We start from the raw sequence: 16622 nt of genomic DNA on the forward strand, positions 1-16622 counted from the left end.
TACTTCCACAAATCACAGGATTTAAAGGTAAGTAGAGAATGTTGGCAGTACTGCGATTGTTCACAATACCAGGAGGTAACAGTGGCCTTGTAACTAAACCAGTGGGGGAAAATTTGTAATATCTTGTATGTGTCTTTTTTAAGGGATTACATGGATCACCAGGACAGAAAGGACCAAATGGGGAAAAGGTACTCTGTTTATTTTTTTAAAAATATTTGAGAAATAAAGTAAAGGTTGCTGTACTGCAGACTCCCAGAGCCTTGGGATCCCAGGGCCAACAAAATAAAATCAGCATTGTTGGAACTACACAATAGGTCCAACAGCATCTCTAAAAAGAAAATACAAATGCTTTGTTTGTGAGCCCTTAGTCTGCTGAAGCGTATATATCGAGAATACACCCACAACATCAGCCTACTATTTTTCTTTCAAAACATTGACTGAGCTGCTTTGTATCTCCAGCATTTTCTGAACTTTTATTTCAGATTTGCTGCATTTTTAGGTGTTCTTTTGTCTTATTTATAGTGAGAAACAATGAGTGACAGTGTGACGAGTCTCGCTTCCAATATAATGATGATGCAGGGCGGTTCAATGTGTAGGACAGTGTACTTGCTGTTTCAGAGGGCCAAGTTCAGAGGAGCAATGATCAGAATGTTATTGAGAAAATAGACAAGAATGGTTGTGACAGAGACAAAGAGGTTGGACGCTCGAAGTGAGAAAGCAGTCATCTACGAGACAAAATAATTTCTTATGTCCATTTGAGGATAGGATTGAATGTGAGAGAAAGAGAGAGAGAGAGCAAGAGAGAAAATGGTATCAGAAAAGCTGGCCCATAGTAGGAAGCAGTATTAAAATCTCTGATGGACTTCACAGAGAGTTGTGAATTGTTGGGTGGGGGGTGCAATCTATAGTAATTGATATTGAGCTATGTGGAGATGGCTTCAGCAGTAGAGAGATTAGAGGATGACAAAGAATCATAGAATCATAGAAAATCAAGAGCTATCCAGCCTAATCCCACTTTCCAGCTCTTGGTCCGTAGCCCTGTAGGCTACAGCACTTTAAGTGCACATCCAAGTATTTTTTAAATGTGGTGAGAGTTTCTGCTGCTAGCACCCTTTCAGGCAGTGAGTTCCAGACCCTTACTACCCTTTGGGTAAAGAAATTTCCCCTCATATCTCCTCTAAACCTCCCCCCAATTACTTTAAATCTATATCCCCTGGTTGTTGACCCCTCTGCCAAGGGAAACAGGTCCTTCATATCCACTCTATTCAGGCCTCTCATAATTTTATACACCTCAATAAGATCTCCCCTCAGCCTCCTCTATTCCAAAGAAAACAGACAGTCTTTCCTCATAGCCAAAGTTCTCCAGTTGAGGCAACATTCTTGTAAATCTCCCCTGCACTCTTTCCAGTGCAATCACATCTTTCCTGTAATGTAGTGCAGGGGACACAGTACTCCAGCTGCGGCCTAACCAGTGTTTTATACAGTTCAAGCATAATCTGCTTGTTCTTGTATTCCATGCCTCGACTAATAAATGCAAGTATCCATATGCTTTCTTAACCACCTTATCTATCTGGCCTGCTACCTTTAGAGATCTGTGGACCTGCACTCCAAGGTCCCTTTGTTCCTCTACACTTTTCAGTGCCGTACCATTTAATACCATCCCCTTGCCTTGTTAGACCTCTCCAAATGCATTACCTCACACTTATCCAGATTGAATTCCATTTGCCACTGTTCTGCCCACCTGACCAGTACATTGATATCTTCCTGCAATCCACAGCGTTCTTCTTCATTATCAACCACACAGCCTATTTTAGTGTCATCTGCAAATTTTTTAATCATACCCCCAACATTCAAGTCCAAGTCATTGATATATACCACAAAAAGCAAAGGACACAGCACTGAGCCCTGCGGAACCCCACTGGATACAGCCTTCCAGTTACAAAAGCACCCTTCAACCATTACCCTTTGCTTCCTATCTCTGAGCCAGTTTTGGATCCAACTTGCCACTTTGCCCTTGATCCCATTAGCTTTTACTTTCATGACAAGTCTGCCATGTGGGACCTTATCAAAAGCTTTGCTAAAATCCAAATACACTACATCATACGTACTGCCCTCATTGACCCTCCTGGTTACCTCCTCGAAAAATTCAATCAAGTTAGTCAGACACGATGTTCCCTTAACAAATCCATGCTGACTGTCTTTGATTAATCTATGTTTTTCCAAATGAAGATTTGTCCTCTCCCTTATGATTTGTTCCAATGATTTTCCCACCACCGAGGTTAGGCTGACTGACCTGTAATTATTTGGTCTATCCCTTTCTCCCTTTTTAAACAAAGATACAACGTTAGCAGTCCTCCAGTCCTCTGGCACCACACCTGTAATCAGAGGACTGGAAAATGACGGTCAAAGCCTCTGCTATTTCCTCTTTTGCTGTAAAATATGTAAAATACCACATGCAAAACCTATTAATTCTGGCTGAGCTCTCCCGATTAAATGAGTTCAGCTTGTTTCTGCATTTGAAAGACCCACTCAGCAACTGAAGTTGAAAGTAGACAGAGGATCCTGTTCTGTTCCAGTCCCTGTGGGGTTGCTGTGGTGCAGGTTCCTGAATCTTAGTCCTGCTATCAGTTTGCAATTAGTTTTGTTTGAATCAGCATGTCCCTCTATGATTTGTTTAAATTTATGATACAGGTATCACATCTGCAGGGCTTATAGTAGGTATAACAGAAAAGTATGCTAGAAAACCAGAAGGTTTGTTGAAAACAACAGCTCCAAAATGAAAAGGCATGACTGAGAGAAATAAGCAGGGAAAATGCAAAATAAGTCAGAAGATGGTAAAGTCAATCGGTTGGATTTTCGGGTGGTTTGCGACTGGGTTTTCGCCGCGTGTTGACCCTCCGGGTCATTTTTGGCCGCAATCGATCAGCCCGGCACTCTGCTGATCGGGCTCAGATCACGGCTGCCGTCGACGACCAGCTCACTGGTCCCAATGCAGAGCCTGCAGTGATGGCCCTTCCCTTTAAGGGAGGGAAGGAGCTTCGGAATGCAACAGGGCTTCACAGCCCCGTGTGCAGTGATGCACCACTGTCCTATACTTCTGGGCCTATACACGTTGGTGTTTAGAAGACTGAGAGTATAAGATTATGAGTGGGCTTGACAGGATAGATGCAGAGAGGATGTTTCCCCTCATGGGGGAATGTAGAACTAGGGGGCATAGGTTCAGAATAAGGGGGTTGCCCGTTTAAAATGGAAATTAGGAGGAATTTCTTCTCTGAGGGTCGTGAATCTTTGGAATTCTATACCTCAGGGAGCTTTGGAGGCTGGGTCATTGAATATATTGAAGGTGGAGATAGACAGATTTTTGAAAGATAAGGGAGTGAGGAGTTATGGAAAGTGAAGTTAAGGCCAGGATCATATCAGCCATGATCTTATTGAATGGCGGCGCAGGCTTGAGGGGGCAAATGGCTGACTCCTGTTCCTATTTCTTATGTTCTTATATTGTGTTCTATTGCCCCGCCTGCATCCTGTTACGTTCCAGGGAGGAAGTGGAGCACTTGATGTAGTGCTCCACCACCTCATGGAGCACAAAGACTGAATTTTTTTGAAAGCTGAAAAGCATTAGCACCAGGTATTAATTTTTTTAACTTTCAAAAGTTAGTATCCCAAAAAGGGCACTCCCGAATTTCTCCCCCTTTCTTTCTTAGTTTTCTCATTCTTTCTTCCTTTTGCTCTTCAATTTATTTTATCTTCCCTCTTCTGCAACTCTCATTTAGTTTTCTCTCCATTATTTGGATGTTGCTCCCTTCTTTAATTCTTTCTCTGTCCTTGTTTAGTTATCTATTTCTCATTTAGTTCACAATCCCCCTCATTTAGTTTTATGTCTTCTCTTTGTTAAATCTTTCTATCCCGCGTCCCATTTAGTTCTCTCTAGCCTTCCCTTATTTAGGGCCCAAATTTCCCCAACCCCTTTTTCTGGCACAATAACCCGAGATGCGCTGACTTTGTGCACTCAAAACGGCGCCAAAAAACGTACTCACAATTCTGCCGCTCTGCTGTGTGTCCCGGGCCCTGGCGTGGTGTGTATACTGCAGTGGGGGGTGGGGGGGGTGGAGCTACAGCCCTGCGCCGAAAACAGTGCCGGCAGCTGCCTTCATGTGGTGGAGTCTACATGCGCAGTAGCTCCTCGCCCTCCCAGCGCGTCCTGCAGGCTGTGAGCGGGAGCCAATGCTCGCCGCCCCTATCCCTGGCCGAAGGGATGACCCGATGTTTGCCGCCCCTATCCCTGGCCAAGTGGCCTGCCGCACAGGCCGGCCGCTGTCTTCCCACGCTGAGGGCTATAAGAAACAGGTTGGTGCGGGGAGACTTTTGATCGGGAGGGAAGGGGGGGGCGCGGGGGAGAGTTTTGATGTGGGGGGGAGGGGGAAGGAGGCGAGTTTCTTTAAATGAGTTAGAAAATGTCTCTGTCAATGGCACAATGCAACTGGCAGTTAAGAGGTGAGAATGACGAGAGAAAACTTTCCTGAGGTTTGGTCTGTCAGTAACTTAGGTCAATTTTTTAAAAATCCCACCAATTCTTAGTGAACAACTGCATGGATGCCCATAGATACCCTGTTGGGAACATTCCATCAGCACCCACGGGTGCCTTATTGGGGAGTAACTGCATGGGCACCTTTAGGTACCTTGCGCAAGTGACCATCGTTTATAGCCCTGCTAGCAAAATATTTGATTCATAAATGGCTTTATGAAACCCTTTGTCTTCTGATATTAAAAAGTGCATATATATATAGTGGAATGTGTAAATTATGCAAAGGTTTCAGTACAAGATCTGTATTAGTTGTTGTGAAGGTGTTTATGCTTTGCAAGGTCCTCTGTGCTTCCCTTCCACCCCCCCCCCCATCTCTGGCAACCTGCGCTGATTTCTTAACTCTCCGCAAGGGTTTTCTGTGCGGCCACAAGTGGCCACATACGCTGGCCTAAGTTAGTTTGGAGCAACTATTAGCTGTCCAAACTGGCTCAAATGGCCAAAACGGGCATAGGTGGCTGGTAATGCCACATTTTGAAAAAAAAACTAAACTAAAAAAAATCCTAACGAACTCACTTACACTGGCGCAAATTAAATGTGCAGGATGGGGATATTTAAGATACTCCAGAAAAATCAAGTTGTTCCAAAAAAAACAGAGCAAGTCCTGGGCAAATTTGGGCCCATAGTTTTCAGTCTCCTTCATTTAGTTTCTATCTTTTGTTTTGCTTCCTTTCTATTCTCCTCATTTAGTTCTCTCTCCTCTCTTGTTTAGTTCTTTCTCTCCCTGTCGCTCATTTACTTCTCTCTCAGCTGTGGCTCAGCTGGTAGCACATTCACCTCTGAGTCAGAAGGTTGTGGATTCAAATTTGAGCACATAAGTCTGGGCTGACACTCCAGTGCAGTGCGGGGGGAGTTCTGCACTGTCGGAGGTGCCGTCTTTCAGATGCAATGTTAAACCAAGGCCCCGTTTGCCCTCTGAGGTGAACGCAAAAGATCGCATGGCACTATATTGAACAAGAGCAGGGGAGATATCCCCGATGACCTGACCAATATTTACCCCTCAATCAACATCACTAAAACAGATTATCACATAGCTGTGTGTGGAAGCTTGTTGTGCACAAAATTGGCTGCTGCCTTTCCCACATTACAACAGTGACTACATTTCAAAAGTTGGCTGTAAAGTGCTTTTAGATGTTCGGTGGTTGTGGAAGGCGTTATAGAAATGCAAGTCTTTTTCATTTTTTCCAACTTAAGGTTCTCTCTCTGTTCTGATGCTCACACTTTTCTTCTTTTACTTCGCTTTCCATATATTTTTCCAGCTAAGTAGTGTAATGTAAAATTCTCATTTATGTATATGATATATGTTGCCCCTATTACAGGGTGATACTGGTGAACTGGGAGAAATGGGACCTGCTGGTACTCCAGGAGAGCCTGTAAGTATCATTTCTATGATTTAAAGAATTCTTCCAGATAAATATTTGGACATCAAGGAGCTATAATGAGATTGATTTAAAAAAATGCTTTTCTCCTCTTTGTTCAAAATAATTACCCCTCCCCCCCCCACCCCAAGGTGAGCAGCTCCTGCAAATACTTGTCAATATGAGTGGTCCACTCCCAACAACTACATACATGCAGTTCCAGTCGGGGGCACTGGATAGTGGCAATCTGATTTTGCCTGTCTAACTCTGAGCAGCTATGGCCAACTGAAGCACCTTTACTACAGCCCTGAGTGAGATCAACTAACTCAGCACACAATGGGGATCAAAGCTAAGAAGCTAAGCCCTTCTGTTCTATATGGCTGAACTGCCCATAAACGTAATTGCTAGAGAACTACGAGAGAATTTATAACTCCCTCCTTAACTTTATTTTACATTAGCCATTGTTGAAGAAACTATTCTTGTCAGAGGTGGCAATGGGACAAGAACATGCGGCGGCCTAGTGGTTATGGTGCTGGACTAGCAACCCAGAGGTTATTGAGCTTAAACCTACCATGGCAAGTTGTGATATTGAATTCAAATATCTGGTAATATGTGGCCTAGCACCAGCTGTCAAATTGTTGTACAAACGTGCCACACCCACCAGGTACGGTCTACATGTGACTCTAGTTCTACACTATGTAGTTGCCTCTTAATGTCCTCAGGGTAACTCCTGGAAAATGACCTCAAAACTGGAGCACGGCAGTCTGAAGGACAACTGCTAAAGGGTGGAGACTCCGGATAAAATTCTAAAGGCAGTGTGCAGGTTAACTCTTGGAGCACCAACATGTCCAGGGAGATTTCACACTACCTGGGCCAGTTATTTCTTTAAGTTTTCACTGTACAGCAGGAGTAGGTTTAACTGTAAAATTAGTCTGCTTCTCAATGTCACAGCGTGTGCATTGAAAACAAATAAGTTATTCCAAGGAAATGGAAATACCTTTGAACTCAATGGGGATCCAAGTGGTTATCTCATTGTTTAACATCTTGTGGATCATATAATTATTCTGGTATGGAGACATTAAAGTGTCTGCTCAATGTCCAATCTGATTGTTCACCTGCACTTATTACTTGTCGCTAGCAGTGATTTCAACTCATTTGCATTGATTTCAAGTCACTAACAATGATTTTACTTTGACATCATTGTCTACATTGTAACAAATGTTATAGAGCACAACGTGCATACAAACATATATTATTTGTGGTCCTGTAGTTTATCATAGCATCTAACTCCATTAGTTAATCTATTTTTATTGTTAAGAAACCTTGATGAAAGGCCAAGGCAAATAATACAGGACACCACCCAGGTTGAAAGGAACAGGAGAGAAGGTGAAGTAACTCAAGAATGAGTTTGGTGATGCCAAGTTTGGGGTTAAAAATCCTGCAGCTAGTAGAAAGAAAGGAAGACTCATGGAAGTCAACTGGACCAGCCACATAAATAAAATAGCTGCTGGAGCAGGTCAAAGACTGGGTATTCTCTGGCAAGTTGCTCACCCCCTGACTCCACCATCAACTAGGCACAAGTCAGGAGTGTGATGGAATACTCTCAACTTGCCTGGATGGGTGCAGCTGAAATAACAACCATGACGCTCAATAACATCCAGGACAAAGCGACACCTAATCCACGAGTTTAAACAGAAGCTTAAACAAAATTTGCATACTGTGGCTGCAGTGTGTCGTATCTACAGGATGCACTGCAGCAAGAGGCCAAGGCTATTTCAGAAGCACTTTCCAAACCCACAACCTTTACCACCTAGAAGGACAAGGGCAGAAGGAACATGGCACTATCATCACCTTTACAAGTTGCCCTCCAAGTCACACACCTTCCTGAGTTGGACATATATTGCCGTTCCTGCATCATTGTTGGGTCAAGATCCGACTCCACATCTTATCCTGAGAATTACACCACCCTGGGGTAAGCTGTAGTCCATAGCAGAGGGGGCCAGGGTTCCTGTGATCTCCATCAGGCTGCGCTCCCCAAACTCCGACTCCATGCAGTCACCCAAAGACCCCCCCCCCCCATGACTGAAGAAATTATGGTTCCCATTGACCTTCCCTTCATTGGCTAAATTATTGTGGACTGTTTTTGATCTTTATTTCAAATTCTCTTTTGATGTCATGTGTGTCTCTGCACTTCGCTCCAGCTCCACCTCCATAGAAACATAGAAACATAGAAAATAGGTGCAGGAGTAAGCCATTCGGCCCCTCGAGCCTGCACCACCATTCAATAAGATCATGGCTGATCATTCCCTCAGTACCCCTTTCCTGCTTTCTCTCCATACCCCTTGATCCCTTTAGCCGTAAGGGCCATATCTAACTCCCTCTTGAATATATCCAATGAACTGGCATCAACAACTCTCTGCGGTAGGGAATTCCACAGGTTAACAACTCTCTGAGTGAAGAAGTTTCTCCTCATCTCAGTCCTAAATGGCCTACCCCTTATCTTTAGACTGTGACCCCTGCTTCTGGACTTCCCCATCATCGGGAACATTCTTCCTGCATCTAACCTGTCTTGAGACAACCTGCAAAGGAACTCCCTACTCAATAGCACTGTGGGAGCACCTTCACCACATGGACTGCAATGGTTCAAGAAGAAGGCCCACCACCACCTTCACTAGGATAACTCAGGATGGGTACTAAATTTCCACATCCTGAAGAATGATAAAAAATAAGGAATTCTACAGTTTTGAGATCCTAGGAAAGAATGAGGTAGCATAGCAGACTCTGTAAAAATCATAATTTCAACACAGTGATGCGGATGAAGTTGAAGAAAATTACTCATTTATCACTCTGACAGCCATCTTTCATTTCAATACCTTCCCACAATCCAACAGACTGGGCCATAAAATGACATCTTACACCAATTACACAGTTTCTGATATTCCATGCACTTGTTAATTGTGGTACTTTTATTCCTAAGGGTGACCCAGGAACCCCAGGACAAAGGGGATCCCAAGGACTGCAAGGCCCTTCTGTAAGTACTGTAACACTGGCATTGCCTATAACATTTGTTGCATTTGTTCAAACTGTACAACATTAGATGGAAGGGATGTAATTAATCTTCTATCACAATAGGTAATGCTTCAGAGACTGAATTATTAGTGTTACAGTGAAACAAAAACTTTCATGGCCCCTAAACTCCAAACCCACAGCAATGTGGTTGAATCGTAACTGTCCTCTGAAATGGCCCAGCCGAAATGGCCACTCAGTTGTATCAAACCGCTATGACAAAGTCAACAAGGTGGGAGTATTTTCATCACAATCTGCAGCGGTTTAAGCAGGCAGCTCACCACCACCTTCTCAGGGGCAATTAGGGATGGGCAATAAATGCTGGCCTTGCCAACGATGCCCAGATCCGGTGAATGAATAAATAAAATTAAAAAATGACTCAGTTGGTAAGTAACAGAACACAATAAGTAGGAGCAGGAGTAGGAGTAGGTCATTCAGCCCACGAGCTGCTCTGCCATTCAATGAGATCATGGCTGATCTTCTACCTCAACTCCACTTTCCTGCACTATCCCCATATCCCTTGATTCCCTTAATATCCAAAAATCTACCGATCTCTGTCCTGAATATACTTAAAGACTGAGCCTCCACAGCCCTTTGGAGTAGAGAATTCCAAAGATTCACCATCCTCTGAGTGAAAAAGTTTCTCCCCATCTCAGTCTTAAATGGCCGACCCCTTATTCTGAGACTGTGACCCTTGGTTCTAGACTCCCCAGCCAGGGGGAACATCCTCCCTGCATCTACCCTGTCAAGCCCTGTAAGAATTTTGTATGTTTCAATGAGAACACCTCTTATTCTTCTAAACTCTAGAGAATATTACCCTAGTCTACTCAATCTCTCCTCATAAGACAATTCCCCCATCCCAGGAATCAGTCTGGTGAACCTTCTTTGCACTCCCTCAATGGCAAGTGTAGCCTTCCTTAGGTAAGGAAACCAAAACAGTACACAATACTCCAGGTGCGGTCTCACCAGGGCGCTATATAATTGCAGTAAGACGTCTTTACTCTTATACTCAAATCCTCTTGTAATAAAGGCCAACATACCATTTGCTTTCTTAATTGCTTGCAGCATGTTAACTTTCAGTGATTTGTGTACAGGGCACCCAGGTCCCTCTGAACACCAACACTCTCCAATCAGAATTTTAAAAATACTCTGCTTTTCTATTTTTTTGCCCATTTGGAACTGAGCTATATGGACCAGATCCCAGAGTGAGCTGATTTCAGCCAGGGCAGTGGCTGAGGAGCTGCATCTGGTCTCAAATGCCCTTGGATTAAGGAAGAGAATGTATCTGCCAATGAGGGAAGAATATCAGCCTTTAGTCATGCTGGAAAGTGCACATGGATGACAGATGGACAGGACAAGGCTTTGCTGTGATGTCTCCCACACACAAATAGACTTCTCGCACTTGCTGAAAGATTATCTTGTCTTGTGCTGGAGGATGGTCAGTCCCTGTAGAACCCAGCGCGAGTTACCAGTTTCAGGAAATAGTTGGAAAAATTAGTCCGAGTGGAATCTTCGATCTTTAACAAAATAACTAAGCCATCAATATAGCCAGGTTTTGTAGCTGTTTTTATAGTGGGGTCATCCATCTTACACCATTTATACTTTGTCAAGCCAAGAATTGAGATCCTTTGTGATGGTGGCATGCAAACTGAGTTATTGCTTGTGTACACTCTGATTGTATAATAAGCCAAGAAGCTCAGAATCGACCAACTGGGGGAGCGAGACTGGAATACTTTCTCGGATTCAATTCGGCCAAGTAAATATTTTGGCAGATTCCAACAATCGCATAGGCCCATTATGGCAGCTTTGAAGAACAAAGTAACCTCAAGTTATTTACCTCCACTTTCCTTTTATTTTCACTTTTATTCTAAAATCCTCTCCTGATGTTACTGGCTCTAGTGATAATATTATCTATGGTCTTTAGATTGGGTGTGACGAGGGCCAGTCCATGTTGCAGTCACTTAATGGGTATGAGGCATTAAATGGATGTTATATGTTGTCACGGTTGTAGTTAGTTTATTGCTGTCAAACTGAGCTAAGTCCAGCAAACTAATTTCTTCGGACTTACCATTCTTCAGTCAGAGAGTTTTGAGCATGTGGAATTCTCTACCACTGAAAGTTGTTGGGGCCAGTTCGTTAGATATATTCAAAAGGGAGTTACGGCTAAAGGGATCAATGGGTATGGAGAGAAAGCAGGAATGGGGTACTAAAGTTGCATGATCAGCCATGATCATATTGATTGGTGGTGCAGGCTCGAAGGGCCAAATGGCGTACTCCTGCAGCTATTTTCTATGTTTTTATGTTTTTATGTTTCTATGAAAGTCTGCTGGGATTTGTGTCACACATTCTAGTTGAATAAATAAAGGACACAAAACATCTCCAAAAGATTCTGTTCATTGTCCCATTTCTCAGCTGTGTACATCTATCTCACAGTCAACACCTAGGGCTGGATTTTCGGTTCTGCTCATTTTGGATCGGTTATGGCGGCGGGAACAGTTTGCGCCTAAGTCAGCAAAATTCATCCTGGGTCCTGAGTGTGGGGTGGAGCACTAAAGGAGGCGTTGCACACCTCTCTTAAGGCGCTAAGCCGGCTGGGCAACCGAAAATTCCAAGCTAAACAGCAAATCTTTTATAAGTTTGAAATTGTTAGCACCTGGCACTAACATTTCAAACTTTTAAAAATTAGCGCCCCAAACGGGGCGATAATGAATTTCTCCCCAGTGAAATACATACATAGAATGCATTACCTGAAAGGATGGTGGAAGCAAACTCAGTCTTGGCTTTCAAAAGGGAATTGGATAAGTACCTGAAGGAAAACAAATTGCAGGGCTATGGAGAAAGGGTGGGGGAGTGGGACTAGCTAAAGTGCTCATGCAGAGAGCCGGCACGGGCTCGACGGGCTGAATGGCCTCTTTCTGTGCAATGACCATTCAGTGTTTCTAAGATTAATGTGGGAAAAGGACAGGAGAATGGATGATGTGCCAAATAGTCTCCATTTGAGTCTACATTTCTAGAATTCTTTGATAATTAAAAATCTGTAGTTGATGAAACGGATATGCCAGTGACATACTGTGCAATGGAATATGTCTAACTGCGCTGTATCGGTTGGCATGCTGTAAAATTATATTGACATTGTCAGCAGCTCAGCTATTTTGCTCAGACTCCAGGGGCAATTTTTGTCCTTACGTAAGAACATAAGAAATAGGAGCCGGAGTAGGTCATACGGCCCCTCGTGCCTGCTCTGCCATTTAATACGATCATGGCTGATCCGATCATGGAATCAGGTCCACTTTCCTGCCCGCTCACCATAACCTCTTATTCCCTTATCAGTTAAGAAACTGTCTATCTCTGTCTTAAATTTGTTCAGTGACTCAGCTTCCACAGCTCTCTGAGGCAGCAAATTCCACAGATTTACAACCCTCTGAGAGAAAAAATTCTTCCTCATCTCAGTTTTAAATGGGCGGCCCCTTATTCTAAGATTATGCCCCCTCATTCTAGTCTCCCCTATCAGTGGAAACATCCTCTCTGCATCCACCTTGTCAAGCCCCCTCATAATCTTATACGTTTTGATAAGATCACCTCTCATTTTTCTGAATTCCAATGATTAGAGCCCCAATCTCCTCAACCTTTCCTCATAAGTCAATCCCTTCATCTCCAGAATCAACCTAGTGAACCTTCTCTGAACTGCCTCCAAAGCAAGTATAATCCTTTCTAAAACATGGAAACCAAAACTGTACGCAGTATTCCAGGTGTGGCCTCACCAATACCCTGTATAACTGTAGCAAGACTTCCCTGCTTCCCTTTGCAATAAAGGCCAAGATTCCATTGGCCTTCCTGATCGCTTGCTGTACCTGCATACTAACCTTTTACGCTTCATGCACCAGGATCCCCAGGTCCTGCTGTACTGCAGCACTTGGCCATTTTTCTCCACTTAAATAATAACTTTCAGTCAGAGTTAGTTCTAAATTGTTAGAACAGAAGCTAATCCACCGTATTGGTCAAGTGCAAATAGCGCCCAATTCTGCTGTCTAAGCGAATTTGAATAATTCGTCATTGCTCCAAGAGCAAACTGGTTTATGGAAGACACGAATGGTGGAAAGGAAAGTTGCATCTAAGCTGAATTTATAGGGATGGCAACAATTAGAGGGTAGCATGAGGGACAACATTTTAGCAAGTTTTGGAGAGCAGAGAATTAAAATTAGCTGGAAGAACGAAAGGGAAAGGAACCCTAAATTTAGACATGGGTCTGCAGACAAGTGACGGAGCGACCCAGCACCTGTCTGAGTGAACAGATCCCAGGACCTGCAGAAATGATGCAGTTCAGAGAAGGATCACGAGGTTGATTCCTGAGATTAAGGGGTTGTCTTATGAAGAAAGGTTGAGTAGGTTGCGACTATATTCATTGGTGGTTATAAGAATGAGATGATCTTATTGAAACGTATAAGATTCTGAGGGGGCTTATCAGGGTAGATGCAAAGAGGATGTTTCCCCTCGTGGGGGAATCTAGAACTCAGGGACATAGTTTCAAAATAAGGGGTCGCCCATTTAAGACGGAGATGAGGAGGAATTTCTTCTTTCAGATAGTCGTGAATCTTTGGAATTCTCTGCCCCAGACAGCTGTGGAGGCTGGGCCATTGACTATATTTAAGGTGGAGAGAGACAGAGTTTTGAATAATAAGGGAGTCAAAGGTTATGGGGAGCAGGCAAGAAAGTGGAGTTGAGGCCAAGATCAGATCAGCCATGATCTTATTGAATGGCGGAGCAGGCTCGAGTGGCCAAATGACCTGTTCCTGCTACTATTTCTTATGTAAAATGCTGGTGCCATCTTGACAAGTGTGGCCAAACAGGCAATGTTGGGTCTTGCTCACTCATGCAGTTCCATATAAATGATGGCATGTCACGATTCCAGCAGAATAGTTGGTCAAGAAGGATCCAGATAAGGTGTAAAGTCACTTACCTTTAAAATCTATGTGCCACTTTGAGTAGCAGAATGAGGCTCTCAGTTGCTTCGAATAGGAGCTTCCAAGGCCCTCCTAAGGCCAGACCATATAAGTCATAAATTAGGTGGCAAGTCGGCAGAACTAATTTCCGTCAGATTTAAAATCTCGTGCCTGCCCAAAAACAAAAGGAGTTAATAAAATGGGCCCCAATATCCCTTCAGTTTCCATTTGGCAGACTCAACCAATGGTTTAGCCGAGGGACGTCTTATCCAGCTATGTCTGCTGTTGGAAGTCTTGCAATACAAAGCATGTATTTTTACATTATACTAAAGATTAATATGATGCTTTTTTTTTTAACAGGGAAGTACTGGAGAGCCAGGACCTACTGGACCCCCTGGTTTGCCAGGCTCTCCTGTAAGTAAAACAATGTTTCAACTGAACTGATAGTGTGCACATACATTAAGGGAAGTTGTTGAGAAATGTGTCACATTTATCATTGCCATGATTTTACACAGGAGTTACGCCGAGGAACTGGTGTGAATCTACGTGAACAGAGTTGAAAATTGATTGTGAAGCATTCCTCCAGCTCCGCCTGCTCTTTTGTCTCTGTCACAATCTGGATTTCTTGCCAGATGCGATGGAAGAGTCTAGAAGGGTGTATATATTCAAATGTGTATGGATTGCCTAGGCTTAGGCACTATTTTCAAAAATTAGATTTTTTTTCTCTGAAGTTTAAAACCGCAGCAAAGAGGGTTCCTGCAATACTGTGTTGTGGTAGGCCTCTAAGGCCACAGCCAATCAGCATTCAAGTAGCCATTGACTGTAAATGTTGCCATGTAATAGGAAAAAGAACTTGCATTTATTCAGTGCCTTTCACAATTACAGGACGTCCCCAAGCGTTTTACAGCCAAACTTCTGAAGTGTAGTCACTGTTTTAATGTAAGAAACACGACAGCCAAATTGCACACAGCAATGAGATCATGACCTGATAATCTGTTTTAGTGACATTGGTTGAGGAATATATATCGACCAGAACACCGGGGAGAACTCCCCTGCTTATCTTCGAATAGTGCCATGGGATCGTTTACATCCAACGTTTAACATTGCATCTGAAAGATGGCACCTCTGCTAGTGCCGCCCTCCCTCAGTACTGCTCTGGAGTGTCAGCCTAGATTTTGTGCTCATGTCTCTGGAGTAGGACTTGAACCCACAACCTTCTGACTCAGAGGTGAGAGTGCTACCCACTGAGAGGAGTGGAACATCACAACCAAACCTGATTCTATCCTCACACGAACGTCTACAGACACACTCAGTTGCAGCAGGAGTCGGTGGATAGAAATCAGGAGTGGGAAACCTAGATTAACCTCGTGCCCCCTCCCCAACCTAAGCATTACGATGAATTTCAGTGCTCCCAGCACTAGCTGAGATCAAAAAACTCAATATTGGACCAGGGATCTTCATTGTCTGTGTGGCTCAGCTGGAATAATTCACTGACCCATTGCGGGAGCTAGGTTGGAGTGTTTTACAGTTTATTTAATCACCTGAGGCATGATTTTAAAGAGGAGAAAGATATGAAATTCCACCCTACTCTGTTCATCTACACTCAACTGATTCCTGGTATTGTATTATTGATGTACTAAATGACAATGCCCTCTGAACAACACTTAACTACAATTGTTGACAAAGGGTAACTGAGGCAAAAATCTCCAGAATTTAATATCTTCGTAATTTGCTATCTGTACCCCTGCACAGAACAAAAGAAAAGGGGTGGAGACCCATTACGCTAGGTATCTACCTCATTTGCATTGCCCAGAGATTTCTTGAGGGTTCCTTGGGAGGGAGGTGGGGTTACACTCCAAGCGGGCAGAGCTATGTTAATGAGATGGGCCTCCTGCCATATTTTGAAAGCTTTATGCTGCCGTTCCACACTGACCGTGAATTTCATTGACATTGCCCAAACATATCTTATGTAGCAACTTAGCATCCCATAGAGTAGATTTTCACCCTATAGTCCGTGCTGGGTTAGTATCATAAAATGTTGCGACACAACAGGCCACTTGAACCATCAAGTTTGTGCCCAAAATGTCCAGAGATTAATAGAAAATGTGCTAACCCATTGTGCCTCGCAAACTCTTTTAAAGTTTAAAGAACACAGAAGCATAGGGACAGGAGTAGGCCATTCGCCCCTTAAACCTGTATTATTCCATGATTCCATATTACCAATGGTTCGTCACACTTGCAAGGAATGTGGGTTGGAGATTGGAGCTACAATGTTTTGACCCTATCTCTGATCCACATTCTGTGCAAGCATAGCTCCTTCTTGTGACCATAGCTCATTTGTTTCTCCAACTAATTGATATTTTCTGATTAATAGGGATCGAAGGGTGATTGTGGTCGTCCAGGTCTTCAGGGGCCTCTTGGTTTTCCTGGAGGAAGAGGAGATAAGGTAAGACATTAATTAGTTAAAAAGTGGAAGAATATACCGTACAATTTATGTATTATATGTATTTGTTAAGGATTAGCATAAGATTTTTCACCAGTGTTAACATAAACACTACGGGGCCGAAATTGCCCTCAGCCCAAAATGGGGTGCACCTACCGTATGGGGCGGACAATCCGGAGAAATTCAGCTCTTTGTTTTTTTTGCTGCGGGGCGGATATGGTGTCATCAGCAGT

General features: G+C 43.4%; 1 protein-coding gene across 1 annotated transcript in view; it reads left to right on the forward strand.

Moving 5' to 3' along the window:
• LOC139260322 (collagen alpha-1(IX) chain-like) overlaps positions 1-16622 on the forward strand; it is a 194166-nt gene that overhangs the window by 138552 nt on the left and 38992 nt on the right. The window contains exons 26-30 of the mRNA XM_070876799.1: positions 144-188; positions 5902-5955; positions 8918-8971; positions 14307-14360; positions 16321-16392. Coding sequence (XP_070732900.1) covers positions 144-188; positions 5902-5955; positions 8918-8971; positions 14307-14360; positions 16321-16392 — 279 coding nt within the window. The remainder of the gene's footprint in view (positions 1-143; positions 189-5901; positions 5956-8917; positions 8972-14306; positions 14361-16320; positions 16393-16622) is intronic.

This window comes from Pristiophorus japonicus, chromosome 1, assembly GCF_044704955.1.
Source record: "Pristiophorus japonicus isolate sPriJap1 chromosome 1, sPriJap1.hap1, whole genome shotgun sequence".
In the NCBI taxonomy this organism is placed as follows: domain Eukaryota; kingdom Metazoa; phylum Chordata; class Chondrichthyes; family Pristiophoridae; genus Pristiophorus; species Pristiophorus japonicus.